General features: G+C 34.7%; 1 protein-coding gene across 2 annotated transcripts in view; it reads right to left on the reverse strand.

Moving 5' to 3' along the window:
- Window positions 1-17,103, reverse strand: part of LOC106622154 (G-protein coupled receptor dmsr-1) — a 255,903-nt gene that overhangs the window by 37,682 nt on the left and 201,118 nt on the right. For both annotated transcript variants that reach the window (XM_070108720.1, XM_070108721.1), the window contains one exon: window positions 448-824. In XM_070108720.1, the coding sequence (XP_069964821.1) occupies window positions 448-708 (261 nt within the window). In that variant the 5' untranslated portion in view covers window positions 709-824. The remainder of the gene's footprint in view (window positions 1-447; window positions 825-17,103) is intronic.

Below are 17,103 nucleotides of genomic sequence, written 5' to 3' on the forward strand. Positions count from 1 at the left end.
CAACACACATGTTAATTATCTGACTTTGCGAAGAGATATTGCGTCACTTATTTACAAAGTTGCTTCACTTATTTAGCTAAATGCTCGCCTTAACATATATATCCACACAAAACCATATTAAATACTTAGATTAAATATAGCCGAGAGTTAATTGAAGCTGTCAGTTGTCAAGCTAAACAAAAATTAAAATGGTGACAAAAAAAAAATGGAATAAAAAACAACTTTCATTAAAATGGTGACGCCAAAGCAGTTTACAAAATGAGAAAAGACAAAAAAGTGACGTGAGAACCCTACTGCTTCTGTCTTTCAAAATTGAGACACCCTAAAAGTTTTGGCTTACGTCTCATGTATATGTATAAGTGTATATACAAAATAAAAATTGTAATCGTGTACTATATGAGAATAACAAAAACATACAGATATGGTTTCGCATTTCGTAACACTTACCAGCAACGCCACATATCCATGCACGCCGTTGTAGGTGCGCAACATCTGATACAATTCACCAGTACAATAGTCATGGCATTTAGGTAGAGTCGTCTCCTGCGTATGATTGGGATACTTGTACTTCTCTACTAGTTTCATAAAATCTCGAAACTCGTCATCGGTTACCAGCTTCTCCCAATTAGAGAGATTCACATTGGGCAACAGGTCGGAAGAGAGCATCGCGTGTGCTGCCGCGCTCAATAAAGCGGTATTTGATGTCATTTTTTGTTTTTGTTTTGCTTCTGGTTATACGTGTGTAAGTGCGGAGGCGTCCTTGTTGAAGCAGATATTAACTTTTCCGTTGCGTGGATGAAAAGTAGAAAATTGTGTTCTGCGAACTGGAAAAAGCGAAACAATCACTTCGGTTAGAATTTGTAATTTGTTGGCGTTTAGATTTGGGGTTAGATTTAAAATTTATGTGACATGACTTATGAAAATAAACTTTATGCGCTTGGTAAATATTTTATTTTATATTACATGGGCCAAGGTGGTAGCAAAACCTGTTAATATCAACGTATCAAAACTTCCATGATATAATACCTATTATAGCTGTACCCGAAAAAATTGTCGATTTATTTTTAGTAGACCTAACATATGTACATATATTAGCTTTATATATATATGGTGTAAAATTAACTAGAGTAAGTTGGGATACACCAATACTATATATTCGTTGTATGATGGTTTGGAAAAGATATTGGTTGATTTTTTAACTGGAACTGGAAGCATTACTCGCTGAAGATGCAACTAAACACAAGAAGAGCTCGCGGAATCTTTGAAATGCACTCAAGCAGTCATTTCTAAATGGTCAAAAGCTAAGAAATGGAGTACCATAAGAATTCAAGACAAGCGACATTACGAGATGATTTTGTATGTCAGACCTGCTGCTTGAACGTTAAAAAAAGAAATCGTTTTTGCATCGGATTGTGACTAGGGATGAAAAATGGGAACATTACGACAACTCTAAGCCGAAAAAAAATTAATTTTTAGCCTGGGAAATCAACCAAATCAACCGCAAAACCGAATATCCATGACGCTAAGTTAACGCTCTGTGGGATCAGTCTCATCTAAAACTGGATAAAACCGTTAAGAGGAATGCTACCTAAACTAAACTGAAGCGAACTGAGCGATTGCCGAAAAACGCACGGAACTCGCGACTAGACGCGTGGCAATAATTTAGCAACATGACAACGCTCGACCTTATATAGCAAGACTGATTAAAATTTGTTTGGAAAACAGCTGCGGGGAAGACCTTGCGCATTCTGACATTCAAAAATTTACTTAATTTATATATATCGTACTCTAATGTACATACAATATTTTTAAATATCTTAAATACTACTACTTGAAATTTATTGTATTTTTTAAATTATTGTTTTTAGAAATGAACTAGAATTAATTTAGTTTATTCTTAAAAAAATACACTGTTCTCATAATTTGTGTAATAATTCTTAAAAGACATTTCGATTAATTTTGCGAAAAAAACGAAACATACAAAATAACAAGTAAGGAAGGGCTAAGTTCGGGTGTAACCGAACATTTCATACTCTTGCAACTTGCCAGGATCAAAGCCAGGGAAATACCTTCAGGTGCATAATAATCCAATTTCACATATTTTCGGCATTTAACTATAGTATATCCAATATTATACTTCCAGTGAATTTTTCTAAGGTATCTTACTTATTTGCTGAAATATGCGATATAAAGTCAGCTAGTAGTTCGAAAATCATTCGATTAGGTATATGGGGGCTAAAGGAATTATTGACCCGATACAACCCATTTTTGACATACATGCATATTATTAACAGAAAAGGATTCTCCTGGAATTTCTATAACATATCTTACAGATTGACCGATATTTTCGATAAAATGTTCACTGTAGGAACTGAGGTCCACATATTCAATACATGGCGGAGTGGAATAGTTTTATTCCGATGTAGACAATTTTTGGTAACAAGGTCGCTCAACTCAAGGGCACTATTCATGCAAAGTTTTATCCTGATACATTTATTGGTGCTTGATTTGCATACTGGAAGTAGGCGTGGTTGTAGTCCGATTTCGCCCATTTTCGCACTATGACATATGAGAAGAATGTCTCGTACCGAATTTGGTTGGAATCGGTTCAGCAGATCCCAAGATATGGAGTTTCACCTAAAAGTGGGCGGTGCCACGCTCACTGTATAATTTTTAACGCGGTTCCTATAAAGTCATCTCATAAAATCCCATGGATAAAATTTAATTGCTCTGGCGTATTTAGTGCTTGATTTATCGCACTTTTAGTAGTTTTTAACAGTACCGTTACCGATTCCACCCATCTACACACTGTCAATAATCGTGTTAAAAACATTTGATCTCAGTGAATTTTGTTATTATGGCTTTAGCGGCTTAGAAGATATGGACATTAAACCTATTAGGTGGCGGGACCGCGCGCACTTTAAAAAAAATTATGAAACTGCAGATGCGCCTCCCTAATGTGATTAGGTATACCAAATAACAGTCTTGTATCTTATTGTGGTTATTAGTTATGGCAATTTATTTGTTTTTGATTAATGGCATTTTGTGGGCGTGGCAGTGGTCTGATTACGCCCATCTGCAATACCAACCGTCTTACGCTACCAAGAAACATGTCAACCAAGTTTCATAAAGATATCTCAATTTTTACTCAAGTTACAGCTTGCACAGACGGACGGACGGACGGACGGACGGACAGACATACAGTCACCCGGATTTCAGCTCGTCTCTTCATCCTGATCACTTATATACATATATATAACGCTTTATCTCCCTCGATTAGTTTTAGGTGATACAAACAACCGTTAGGTGAACAAAACTATTATACTCTGTAGCAAAATGTTACAAGAGGATAAAAACAGAGCTCGCAACGAATAAATATATTTACGCAATCATTAGTCGCTTGCCATTAAAATCTCAATTAATTTTCCGTCAACATTGCGTGCAATAATTGCTGCAATTAAAGTCGCAAGATTGGAAAATTTATGGTGCTAATTTAAACGGCCTGGCGGTCTGGGCGTGAGCATATTCTGTTGACCTGGAATCAATACTATTGCAGCAGTACATAATTGCCACACATAATTGCTTTATCTATTGGGAATACTACACTACACTTTTTATAGTAAAGACTAAAAATTTAATTTAATTTTTATTTTACATATTATTATATTATATAAATTAAGGTTGTTTGTTTATCTGATTGCCTATTTTGAATGTACTGTTATTCTATTAATTCAATTTAAGGAGTTTTTGCCAAAAAATACTAGTTTCGTTTTGATTAGGTTATTATAGGTATATTTGAGGTAAATATTAGCTACTTGCCATTTGAGTAAAATTACTGACCAAACTATTATAATCCGGCGAATAATTGACTTATTGTACTACAACAAAACGTAGCATAACTACAGGATCTAAGGGGTTAAAATGATTAGAACACCTTAAATTCGGTACAATAAAAGTCGCTTGTTATACTGTCCTTCTGTAACCATTTAGATGATTGCAATTGATATTGACTTGGTGAACCAAAGTTGCGACATATTTGCAGTGGCGCTCACTATTGACGGTACTGTTGGTTCTATTCTTAGATTATTGATCAAGCTACGTTTCACAACATAGATAGTTATATACATACTTCCCAAAAGCATACGATATAATTAGCGTTTACATCTCTGCTAGATGTTTGACACAAATTTCTTTTTCAATTATAAAATATATGGTTCGACAAGTTACGGTTGTCATTGCTTATCAGGGGAAAAGCGATATTAGAAAAGAAAGTTAGGTTTTGGTCGAAGCAGGTATCGTGTCTAGATGCTATGGGTATATTATCTGATCAAATGTGATCTGGACCGTTAGGTAGCTACATTTTCACGAATTTTAATACAAACTTTTATTATTGTCTACAAAAAAGATTCCAAAGCATATTGAAGTATGCCAACGTCTATTCCCATTTTCCATAAAATTTTTATAAATCTCAGAGGCTGAGATGTCCGTCAGTGTCTTCAACGAATTTTTGTTTCTTTCGGTTTCAGCTTATATTTGCAGCGCCATTCTTCTAGATTTTTTAACAGTTTCATATTTATGAACTCACGTATTGGCACTAGTAATGATGAGTTTGATGAATTTAGGGTACTCAGCTACGTTGTCAAGTATCTCTGTCACCTCTACTCGACGTCATTTTTGCAATAGATTCAGGTCTTTTCGTACCAATACACGTTTCATACCTAAATCATTAACCAAAATGTGTTGAGTCAATCAATAAGAGATGTTGAAATCCTCTGCTATCCCTCGATGATATTGAAGTACTGTTTCTTTAACTTTTTCGATGTTATCGTCATTAATATAGGTTGGCTACTTGCATGCGGCAAATTTTCGATGATATTGTAATGTAACCTAATGGTAGCTTTCTTTCATTGTAGATGACTGAAATTTTTAATATCACTGTGTGGTAGTGACCTTTGTTCTATAACTTAATTTCTTTCGATAACCACGATGACAAAGTCTTTCTCGCTAACAACTTATAGAGGCGTGTAAAATTGCTGATAATATAGCATTTTACTATATACGTTAATAAACACCCAAACAGAACCATTATATAACTATTAGGCGTTTCTGACTGCTATCTGATATGAGCGTATTTGTAAGAATTCTTTAATTTAGTGTAATTGGCTTCCAAAACTTTAAACGCGTTTTTCTCGAAAAACTGTTTTCAGAGTCGGTGAACGGCTAGACCGAATTTTCACACGACCTTCTTAGATATACATATTTATCAGGTAACGAGCTAAATAAAAAAATTTTTGAGCATAATTTCAATGCTTTAGGCCACTGTGAGTGTAAATTAAAAGGCGCCATTTTGTCAGAAAACAAAATTTTAATTAGTTCTTCGATCATTACCGGTATTCATGTATAGTTATAATAATTTTCTTTTCGTTTTCAAATTTGATATAATCTTAAGCAGAAAAATCTACCTCAACGCCACACACCTTTCTTCGCAGATCCTCCTGGAGATCGTCTACGGGATCAAGGCGATCCAAATGAATCACCGATTTTTAAAGTGCATTAAATTCTGCAAATGTACAGTTTTTTTATTCATTTATTAAATAAAATGTCTCTTCAAAAAAAAAAAAAATCACACAAAAAAAGCGTTTTTCTGACTTGCAAGCGAATATAACCTTTAAGCATTTCTCAGCAAACGTACAAGAAATTTGCTAATTAACTCAATTAAAGGGCGAAATGATAAATACTAACGAATTTAATTAATTTACTGTTATTTCTTGTAATAATTTCTGCATATTTTGCCTTACTACGCAAAACCGAACTAATTTAAGTCGCCAGACATGAACAGTAAGTGCAAACCATAAATTCAAAAAGAAAGCAGTAAACTTAAAGAAAAGCCAAATAAGTCTTACACAAGTGTATATAACTAACTAGCCTTGAGCTAGACTCAGCCAGTCAGCTAAACGAATCTCAGGAGACATAATTAGTGTAGAGACACGTGATTGTTGTAGTTGTTATTGTTGTTGCCATTATTGTTATAATTTTTTTTTATTCCAGTTGTTATTGTTGTTACTGCTATTAGTTACTATTACCTGCCAGCTGTCAAATAGTAACTTTATTAATAAGCATTAACACATGACTTGGCTATTCTCAATGAATTGCAGTGCTATGAGGGCGGTGAAGGAGTGTGTGGATGTTGGCAAAATGACGGCACGTGCTGACGCTCACACCAACAAATGCATGTTATATTCGATTTTTGTTTTTTTTTCGAATTTTTTTCTCTTCTTATTTTTGTTACTATATTCGTGTTCATCAGCAAATCCATTCAATTGCTTATACATATTTATGATATATGTATATATTTGGTGAAACAGACAGTCCTCGAGCGATGCTATCGCTATTAACTTTGTGTTGCGTGCACACGAATGAGTAAAATTGATTGCAACAACTTTTGCTGCACAATTGTTAAAAAATAAACTATGTAAAATTATTTTCTAATATTCGATTTTTGTACTGAGATTACGGCTAACACAATACAAGAACAAAAACATGCAATTGCTGCATTTGATGTTGAAAGATGTCCCACGTTGATGCTAGACTACATACACACCAACAAAGGTTTTTTTTTGCAAAAATATTCAAATGAATGCATATATTTTGGAAAAATATAGCTATGATCGATCAATGTCCAATTGCAGTGAATGGAGGTGTTGCTGCTGCCGCAGCTTGTTTTTGTTTGGCGTTTAAGTCAAAAAAAAGTTTACTGCATTTAAATGGCTGTCAGTTCGCAGGTGTGTTGACAGCTGTGGACTTGTGTGCTGAACAAACACGACAATATGCAAAACTATATTGACTATATATATTTTTTTTTTGTGTTTCTCTCTGCTTTTTCTGAATTTATTGTAGTTTTTATTAAAATTTCCACTTTATTTTAAACGTTTGTTTTTTCTTCAATTTCAAAGCCGCCTTCAGCGATTTTGCACCAAAATAAACACTTATCAGCCTTGTTAATCGAAAAAATATTACCGTTTTTATTAGCAGCAATTTGTTGCCACAAACACATATATGTACATACACACATACACGCAGTTAGACAGCAGTCAAAAATGTTTTGTTAATTGACTAGGTGGTGGCTTTTCAGCGTCGGTCGCTGTTGTGTCACTTTTGACGTCTTTTGCATATTTCTGCAACTTTTCATATTTCGCCCGCTCTGGTTTCTCGGCTTCTCATTAAGCGTACGAAACGCATGCAAATCTATTTATGGCAAGCTTATGACAGCTATTTGTTCTCATTTGGCTGATATCAGCGTTTTTGAATAGCAAATCACGTATGCAGCATTGCATTCATATTTTAAGCATTTCGATTTGCCAATGTCAAAATGCAGACAAGTAAAAATGTCAAAATTTTCAATACAAATGTGTCAACATTCACTCGCCACCGAATAAATGGTAATTCATTTGCTTGCGCGTTGCGAGGGTCATTTGCGTGCCACACTGTGCGGTGTCGGTGACCAAAAGTGGCAGAAAACAACGGTAAAGATATCAATATCGATATCGAAACAAAAATTTAACGAATTAAAATATATTGTCTAAATATTTTTATAAAATAAATTTAAGAGCAGAGAAAGATTTAATGCAAGTCTTTATAATATGCGGTAATTTCGTAGTGTGCTAAGTAGGGCAACGCTGTACTAAGAAACACTTTTGTTTTCAATTTTATTTTCACCGTTATAGATATGTAAGTGTGTAAATAAACAAGGAAAAGCGTGTAAATGACAGCAGCAAAATATAGAGTTATAATCTAAAGTAAAGTCGCAATCGTCGAGAATCTTTGCTCTGCGCTCGTCAATGCAATTCGAGTATTGCCTGTGTATTCTTTGCCTTTCCAGAAGCTTTACCAAAAAGGAAGTTAGGGTGGGTGAAAGTTGGAGATCTGAATGACAATGTTAGCTCTTTCTGACATCACATGTTGGGTGAATTTTTTGAATAAATAATTTCAAAAATAGTAAAGTAACATCGGTTGATATAGATTTCCATTAACTGTTTGGTTTTTTTTTTTTTGGAAAAAAAATATGGCTTGAGGATGACTTTAGTGCCGTAGCCAATCCAAACAGCATATTTTGCTCTTTTAATGGAAATTACGAAAATTTTACTTATTATTAAGTTAACGGTAACTCAAATAAAGTTTTCAAGCCAATCGGTGGGGAAAGGTTTAAGTTCTACCACGTTTATTTAACAACAAAAACTTTTTGTTTCAGTTTTCCTTGAAGCAATTTTAGGTGTGGCTAGATTTTGTACGTTTAATTACTGAAATAACATAAATTTATTTACTGAATTGAAATCGGGAACTATAATATATTAATTTTTCCCACCGTTAGCAATGAGGGTATAGCTGCTGTTCTCTTTTCGCCATAATGAAAATTTCTTCTTTCTAAAATATATAATGGTACCATAACCGCTTATATGGAAGTCGGAGCACGTAAATTAATTTTGACTGAAGATAATTTAAGCTCGCGGCACTGTGCGCCACTTATTAAGTGGTTTATGACATATATATATTGAGGGTGTTTATTTATTATTTGCACTTTTGTGGCTGATGAGTAAAAAAAATAAAATAATAAAATGAATAAAAGGCAATTTGAGTAATGAATTTAACAAATACCAAAAGAAAAAACATTAAATAGTGTATAGCGCTAACATTAAAACAAAACAAGAAAAAACCTTAACCTTGGCTGCACAGAAGCTATAATACCCTGCACAGGTGCATTTTTTACAGTCACTATATGTATAACTAAGTCTGAAATAGTAGCCGACATATTCGGACATTGTGGCATTGTTTTGGACAATAATCCATACCAACTTTCGTGGGGATATCTTTTCAAATAAAAAAGTTTATCATACAAGCACTTGATTTTGATCGATCAGTTTGAATGACAAATATATCTTATAGCTGTCCGATAACGGAGATTCCATGTGCAAAACTTGAGATCAATATCTCAAAAACTGAGGGACTCGTTCGCATATATACGGACGGATAGAGGCAGACATGGTTAAAACGATGCAGCGTCACATATAATATTATTTATAGGATCTCCGATAAATAATTATTTGTTGTTGGACGTATTAATATTTCAGTTAGGCATCTCTGAAAACATCTGATCAATTATGTTAAAGCTGCTGAAATTCATGTATGAAAATACATGCTAGGGAATATTTTTGCTTAAACTTCTTGAAAAAACTCCCTGCTGTATTTAATTTAAAAGTATACTATACAAACTAGCATAAAGCAAAAAAGAATCTTTTTCATATTGGATTTTAGAAATTTTATTTAAGCCTTAGGGGAATATATATGGGCCTCATACATAGATGGCTCAAGTTTTATTGAATTCACCTAATTTTGAATTAGTACTAACCTTCAAAAGACAGCTATTACAATTTCATGACATTAGTTAGCGAGTTATTGTGCTATGAGTGACGATAAACAATTTCGTGTTTTAATTTTACACTGCTTCTTGATGGGAAAAAATACCGTTCAAGCGAAGCAATGCCAGGAAAAATGTGGATTCCGCATCATCAGAAACCCCAATACCACGTTGCTTTGCTGACTTCCAACTTGGTCGTAGAGACGCCAATGATGCAAAACAACAGTGGGAGTCCAAATAAGGCTGTAACATTAGAAACATTAGAAAAAATTAAAAAATCCACAAAATCGTTCTGTATGATCGGTAAGAAAAGTTGCATGAGCATTTGTCCATGAGAAAGCTGTGGTCAAAGAGGGTGCCACTGCTGACTGTTGACCAAAAACAGCAACGTGTTGATGATTCTGAGCAGTGTTTGGCCATGATTAAACGTATAAAATCGGAATTTTTGCATCGATATGTGACAATGGATGAAACCGACCAAAAACGATCGTCATCTGAGTAGACAGCGGCTAATGAACCTCGTCCAAAGCGCCCCAAAGCACAACAACCAGTTGGAATGGGTATGGCCTAGGTATTTGGGGATATGAAAGGTGTAATACTCATCGATCTTGAGAAGGGTTATTGGAGCGTTTGAGATCCGAAATTGTAAGAAAGCGACCACATATGGACAAAGCACCGTGTCATAAGTCAGGCGGTATTGAAATATCAGGCGGCGCTGCAATGATTGTGTTGCTCTTGATGGAAATTATATTGATGAGTAAATCAAGTTTTGAACAAACGTGTTTTCTTTCTAGACGTGAATAGAGAAGAGGTTTAATAGGGGATGAGGATACTACCTCTATCTATACCGACGGGTCCAAAATGAACTGCGCAGTAGGTGCCTCCAATGATCTTTAAATCTCTCTCTCTCTATAAGGCTACCAAACTCAGCCAACATCTTCCAAGTGAAAATACTAGCTATAGAGAAGACCTGTGGAGTTCCATTGAATAACTAAGGGAAGATACAAAAAGCAATTATATACACGCTCACCTAGCCTTGTCGACGCCACAGATTATATCCAGCGTATTAAACAATTGCAGGAAGGCTTTAAGCTCATTGACAGGTGAACTCCACTTGTCTTTAATTTGGGTGTGACAGACGGGTTGGCACAACTAGGATCCTCTTTGGAGGAATCCAAGACTGAGTTAAAACACACTTTGAAAAAATAGCTCAGAACGGATGAAGGTCAATAGCAAGCTACAAGATTACGAAGCAGATATGACACATGTATGACAAGCCTGGAACCAAGGACTTATTAAATAGGTCCAGAAATAGTATATGTAGACTTAGAGTTACTATAATGGGGAAGTGGCCTTTTAGAGAGCATGCGCTAAAACTGTTTACCACTTTCTCTAAGAATGCCCAGCTCTATCACAAGCCCGACACAGAATACTTGGAACTCATCAGGCACCAAACCTTTAATTTCTGTCTATAAAAAACATAACGGATATAAGTAGTTTCATTGAGTGCACCAAATGGTTTGAGCGCAACGATGAAACGGGATAGCAAGATTATAAGGTCTTACGATAGTGCATCAGAATGCCGCAAATAATTTTTCCGTGATTCTTGTTTGTTTATTTGTTTGGGTAGCAAGTCTAGTATCATATGAATGACAGTTGTCAACAAGAACAAAATTAGTCTCAAACTATCTCTAGTTTTCATATAATGAATGTACTATACACTACAACTACCCATGTGGGCTTCAGTTTTCGCTCAACATTTCTTTTTAAAAACGGTTGCTTTTCTGCCGACACGCCTTCGTGTGCGTTTCTGATTTGAAAAAATTCCACACGAAAGCCCATTAGACTCGCGAAGACGGTTTAGATATTGTAGGTTTTCTCTATTTCCAAGATCTCTTGCATCTTCATTTCCAAAACACTTTTTGCTCTCATCATTCTCTTTTATGTCAAGCTACCGAGAATGCGATAAATAACTCAACAAACTATACAAGTGGCTCTTTAACATAGTTGCATTTGACTACCTTAACACTTGGCAGTAAACAGGTAATTAATTAATTGAAATTAATATTGAATTACATGCAATTGACCTGCCCCACTGTATTGCCAGGTAAAACAAGTGAATAAATTAATAACTGGCTGCGCACACCAGCGAAAAAATTGCGCAAATTAAAAACTTTTTAAACATACATACATTCATATATAGGTATATACATTAGAGCGGATCGATTTTTTTCCATTTAATCGCGTATGCGGTTCTCTTTCTTTTTCACTGTCATTATTAAGCATGTGTTGGAGAACAGTTCTGCAAAATTACGTGCTCTTAGCCTTTTTTTTAAAGGTAGGCAAACGAAAAATAAAATAGCTAAATAATCGGTTGTATGGGAGATATATGCTATAGTTGTCCAATTCCGACAAATGTTCAATAGAATGACAAAATGTATCTATAGATGAAATTTCATTTGGATATCTCAATACTGACGAAGAAATTTTTATGATCCCGAAAAATTCAACTTCATCTAAAAACTCGCAGACTCGAAACCGATTTTAGACCCATATTCTCTTAGGCAAAGTTGTTCAGAATTCACTGTAGAATATTTCCCGCATACGCGATTTTTCTGTTTTTTTGACTCCCTGTAAATTAATCCGCTCTAATACGAGGTGTGCTCAAAAGAAAAGGTGAATTTTGAATTTTTTTGAAAAGTACTTATTTATTCATTAACATCTATTTTGTCCTCTCCAAAGTAATCTCCCTCGAATATAATACACTTGTGCAAACGCTTTTTCCAACCCTCGAAGCAATTCTGAAATGCGCTTTTGGGTATGGTCATCCAGGTCTTTCTTCGATACTGACTCTATCTCAACAATATACAGGAAGAAGTCGCAGGGAGCCGAAGCTGTTGAATACAGCAGTTAAGACATGATTACGGTTTTGTTTTTGGTCAAAAAATTACGAATAAGCATTGATGTGTGAGCTGGTACCAATATCGTAATGCAGAACAAACTTCGCTACCACACTTTTCATGCCTAAAACATTCGAGAAAATTGAATGGCATGAGCCGATGGATATGCCAACATCCTCTGCAACTTTCCTAAAAGTGGTTCGACGATTTTCAAGAATAATTTTTTTCACTGTTTTGATGTTTTTTTTGCTTGTTAACGTGGTCGCACCTCCAGGATGCTCATCGTCATCAACACCTTTTCGGCCTTCTATAAACCGCTTGTACCACTTATAAACAATTTTTTGAGACAAAGTGGATTCAACGAATGCCCCAGTCAAGATTTCGAATGCGTTGGAGCTCTTTATTCTATTTTTGACACAAAATTTAATACATATTCTTTGACCCATTTCCTTCAGAAGTCAAAAATCGAAGAGCACACAAAAACGTGGCTAATCTTTTTTGTTGTCAAAAACAAACTACTAATCGAAATTGGATTTTAATGAAAGCACATGATAAACATACATATGCGTCCGGTTATAACAAAAATTAAATATCGATTATCGAATGTACACAGCCCGCCAAAATCAAAATTCACCTTTTGCTTTGAACACACCTCGTATACATATACAAGTATGTATCTATGTACACTTTTAATTGCTGGCAGCGCCGTACTGAAAATATATAAGCATAATAATTTATGTGCATAAACACATCCGTTGAGTTGTGGCGCCCCAATCGTTCACGCAAATTACATTCAGCAGCAATAAATTACAAGTCATGCCGACGGCCGGAATAACATCGCATAAAGTAGTCCAATGTGTAAATGCAAGGAAGGCGACGAAATATTCCAGCCAAGAGCAACCCAAACAAAGTGGCTACAACTGGTCAGCCACAGGTAGGAACCAGTGGCGGGTAGTGCGAAATAAAGGTGGTCTACTGTTCGACACTATTGCCACACTATTAACACACATTTAGCGTGTTTGCAAAATCGAATAAAGTTATTTGCGCAATTAAGCAGCAGCGTTGAGTGTTTCCGATGAATTAATATAGAAATGCGTTGCTGTTTAATGGCGAAAGCCAAGTGCAGACAGGTTATGTGCAGTGACTGCTTGCCACAGACGGACATTCGGTAGCTTTCCGCGCTTTTGTCACGTGACTGACTAAATTAAAACATCAATCGATTTAATTGACATGCTAACCAGGTAAGTGATAGTTTATCGAACGAGTTCATCAATAACAAATTGTTGATAAACCCGATTATATGTTTGATATCAGAAGTGTGACACTTTTTATTAGAGAGAAGTGGCTATTTTTACCCAATGTCTGGCTCATGGGTCGAGAAAATATACAATAAATAAATTACTCTCGACAATAACGTTAATAGTGGGAGTTCTTTTGACATTTGTCGATTCTTTTTTGGAAAATTTAGTCTCACATGGGCTCAGCGAGTTTTTGACAACGGACAACCAAAAAAATTTGCATGGCCTCTCTTTACAAATGAGAGTTTTGGCTGCACTTTATGTGACTAAATAATTTATTTCATCCTCATTGTTGAAATTAGCTTTGAGTCATATCTTTTCATAGATATCCGCCGAAACCTTTCACAGCTATATCTAGGTTTATTCCATCTTTAAAAACTTATTATAATATAAATAATTGCCCAGATGTGATAATTTTATTGGAAATTAGCTGCAAAATTTAAGCCAACTTAACTAGTCGAAATGGCTATCGCCTAATTTGAAAGATTTTTTCAAATATTATATATAATATTGTACGTATATTTAATAAGAAATATTGTTTTATTTTCAGCACAAGATAATATATCTTTAATATATATTTCTCTGAATTGTAAATTTTTTCACAAAAACTACTTTTTTGGGATGCAAAATTAAGCCAACTTAACTAGTCGAAATGGCTATCGCCTAGTTTTGAAAGATATATAAAGAATAAATTCAAATTTTTTTCAAAGTACTAGACAGACATATCTATTACCTTTAACATATATCTTTCTCGGAAGTGTAAATTTTTTCACAAAAACTTTTTGTTGAGTTTGAGATCATTTTAAGCAGAAAAATCTTCATCTCCGTCAGAAACTTTTGTTTTTTTTTTGGTGGTCTTCCTGGAGAAGGGCCACGTGATCAAGAAAACCCAAACTTTTTCTAATTGAATCGCCAATTATTAAAGTACATTAAAATCGGTAAGTGGTGTTATATTATAATAGAATAAAATAGCTCTTCAAAAAAATTCACGAAAAACGCGTTTTTCTTGATTTGCATATGGATATAACCCCTTAAACCAATCTACCATATTCAAGAAATAAATAGTTCACTCGGTATTTTAATTATCATTTGTTTATGTTTCGCACTTCAGTGATCACAAGCCAGTCATACAATTCCAGAATATGCTGATTGAAATAAATAAATAAAGTCCATTTTTAACATCAAAGATATTTTATTTGCGAACCATCCGTAATTAATAATACGTATACCTGCCTTTATTAAAATCGACGATTAAGATATAACCAAATGAATTTAACTGCTGTTGCACGTATAAATAAAACTTCTTCGACCTTACTTATTTTCACTTATATTGCAAAATGCAATTTATATATTGCAGATGTATAAAATATCATCAAAAATAATTGCCAGGTGGTGCATGAATTGCCGCAGTCTATAATGGCAAACAAGTGGCCATCGTTATCCTTGCACCATACAGCAGACAAGCATTAAAGAGCGATCTGGCGCGGATGCATTGCGAAATTCGACTGTAAAAGAGTTGTGCATATAAGTAAAATGTGCATATGAAAATAAATATTTATGCAACTCTGCGCAACATCGCCAAGTTATAATTGCCAATAGCCGTGGACAGAGGACGGAATGTGCGTGCGAGTGATGACGTGGCGGTATAGTTTGCCACAGCATTACAGATATTTGTCATATTCGAATGGATTGCTTGTTTTCGATATTTTGTTGTTGTTTGCTGTCTTATCTCTGCACTAATCGCTTTATTTTGCTTACATTTCAAGATTTGCACATTTTGATTGCTTAAGCGGCGAAAAATTTGTTTTGATCGGTGGCGGTGAAAAAATGTATGCGTATTTGCGCAATTTATTGGAAAAATGTTTTTATGTTTGCTTGGCCAAAAGAAATGTGTACATGCTCGTATATAGGTGGGGTAGCCAAGTGGTGTTTGTAAAAATTGCCGGCTCTAAATATTTATAGGTATTAATAATAATTATGTAGTAGATGGATAGATCGAAACTTAAGGGTAACGTTGAAGTTAGAGTCTCAGTCCGGAGCTCTCTATCAACACTTGCTTTAGACTGCCAGACTACTCTAGTGTCCTTCAAGCAGATCAAAATACCAACAGATGTACTGCTTCGAAGTACAGCTTCTTTCAGGGAAATGTGTATCCGCCGCAATACAAGCCATTAGCTCGCTGACAGTGCGCTTTAAGTTTATATAATCTCATTAGCACTAGTTTGTACAAAGTTAGCCGTGTTATATTTGTTGGAGTACCTGGTCACAGCGGAACCGATTCAAATGATTTTAAAATGAATACAAGATGATCCGCATAATATGGAACCAAATTGGAATGGAACTTCTATGGAAGCATATACTATTATAAGGGAGTGTTCACTTGGTAATCAAGTCCAATTTTTTTTTTTTTTAGTTTCAAGAAGATCTGCTGTTACATTGGATACAAAACGATCTAATGCCAAGCCATTAAAGCCTTTTTACTCCAGCTTTAGAAAATTTAGGTAGGTTTGAAAAAGATCGGGCGAAAGAAATTTCCTTTAATAGCTCAAGTGTTATACAAAATGTAAGATTAAGTTAATGACAGCATTTCATATCGTTATAGTCAGAACCATAACTATATTTACTATGACCGAATACTAGTGCTGTAACCTCAAATAAAATAAATAGTAGCTAAAACAATATTCGAGATGAATAAAAAACCTTATATGGAAAGTAAAAATTACCAAAACATCATAGAAGCACAGGAATGTTTATCAGCTGTTTGAGATTATGGCGGAAATCCAAAATCGAAATGGAGCTTGTTTGTAATTATGGCAATACTGTTAATGAAAATGTGTCGTCATAGAGATGATTAGATTAGATATTTTCTAACGCTATAACACCACCAATTTAATCTTTAACTGATAGGTTCGGCTAAAAGAGATCAAAATCGAGTTTTCGCAAAAAAAAAAATTATTTTATATTTTAAAAAATACTCCCCCGATTTTGAAACTCCCTACCCTAATGAAATGAGAGAAAACCACGTGTGTGGATGTTGCCCATATTTTTATATTTTACCAAACGCAAACGAAAAAAGTATAAGGAAGAGAAACATTTTTTATTGGTAGTGGAAGTAATTCATATACTTTTCTACCATAAATTTTAAGACCGTGGTCAATTAAGCGAGGCCAACATGGCTATATTCTCTGCGTGGCATTTTTGCCACATTTTGAAGAGCACTTCATATGCCTTTTTTAATGAACGCTGCAGCAGTTAAACGTGAGTTTATGGTCAACTATCAGATTTTGTATATAAATGCGTGACTATATTACGGTGCATGTGCCTTGGTGACCAAGTCTCTCTCCTCATATGATTAATACGAGTTGTGGCAGTCTTAATAAATGTAAAGCGTGCCACTTATTGACGTGGTCAGATAAAGTTTTTAATTGCGCATTTGTATATGTTTACACATTACTTAATTAATCAACTTGCATAGCCACTGGATCAATAATAG

Source organism: Bactrocera oleae, chromosome 4 (genome assembly GCF_042242935.1).
Source record: "Bactrocera oleae isolate idBacOlea1 chromosome 4, idBacOlea1, whole genome shotgun sequence".
Classification (NCBI taxonomy): Eukaryota; Metazoa; Arthropoda; class Insecta; order Diptera; family Tephritidae; genus Bactrocera; species Bactrocera oleae.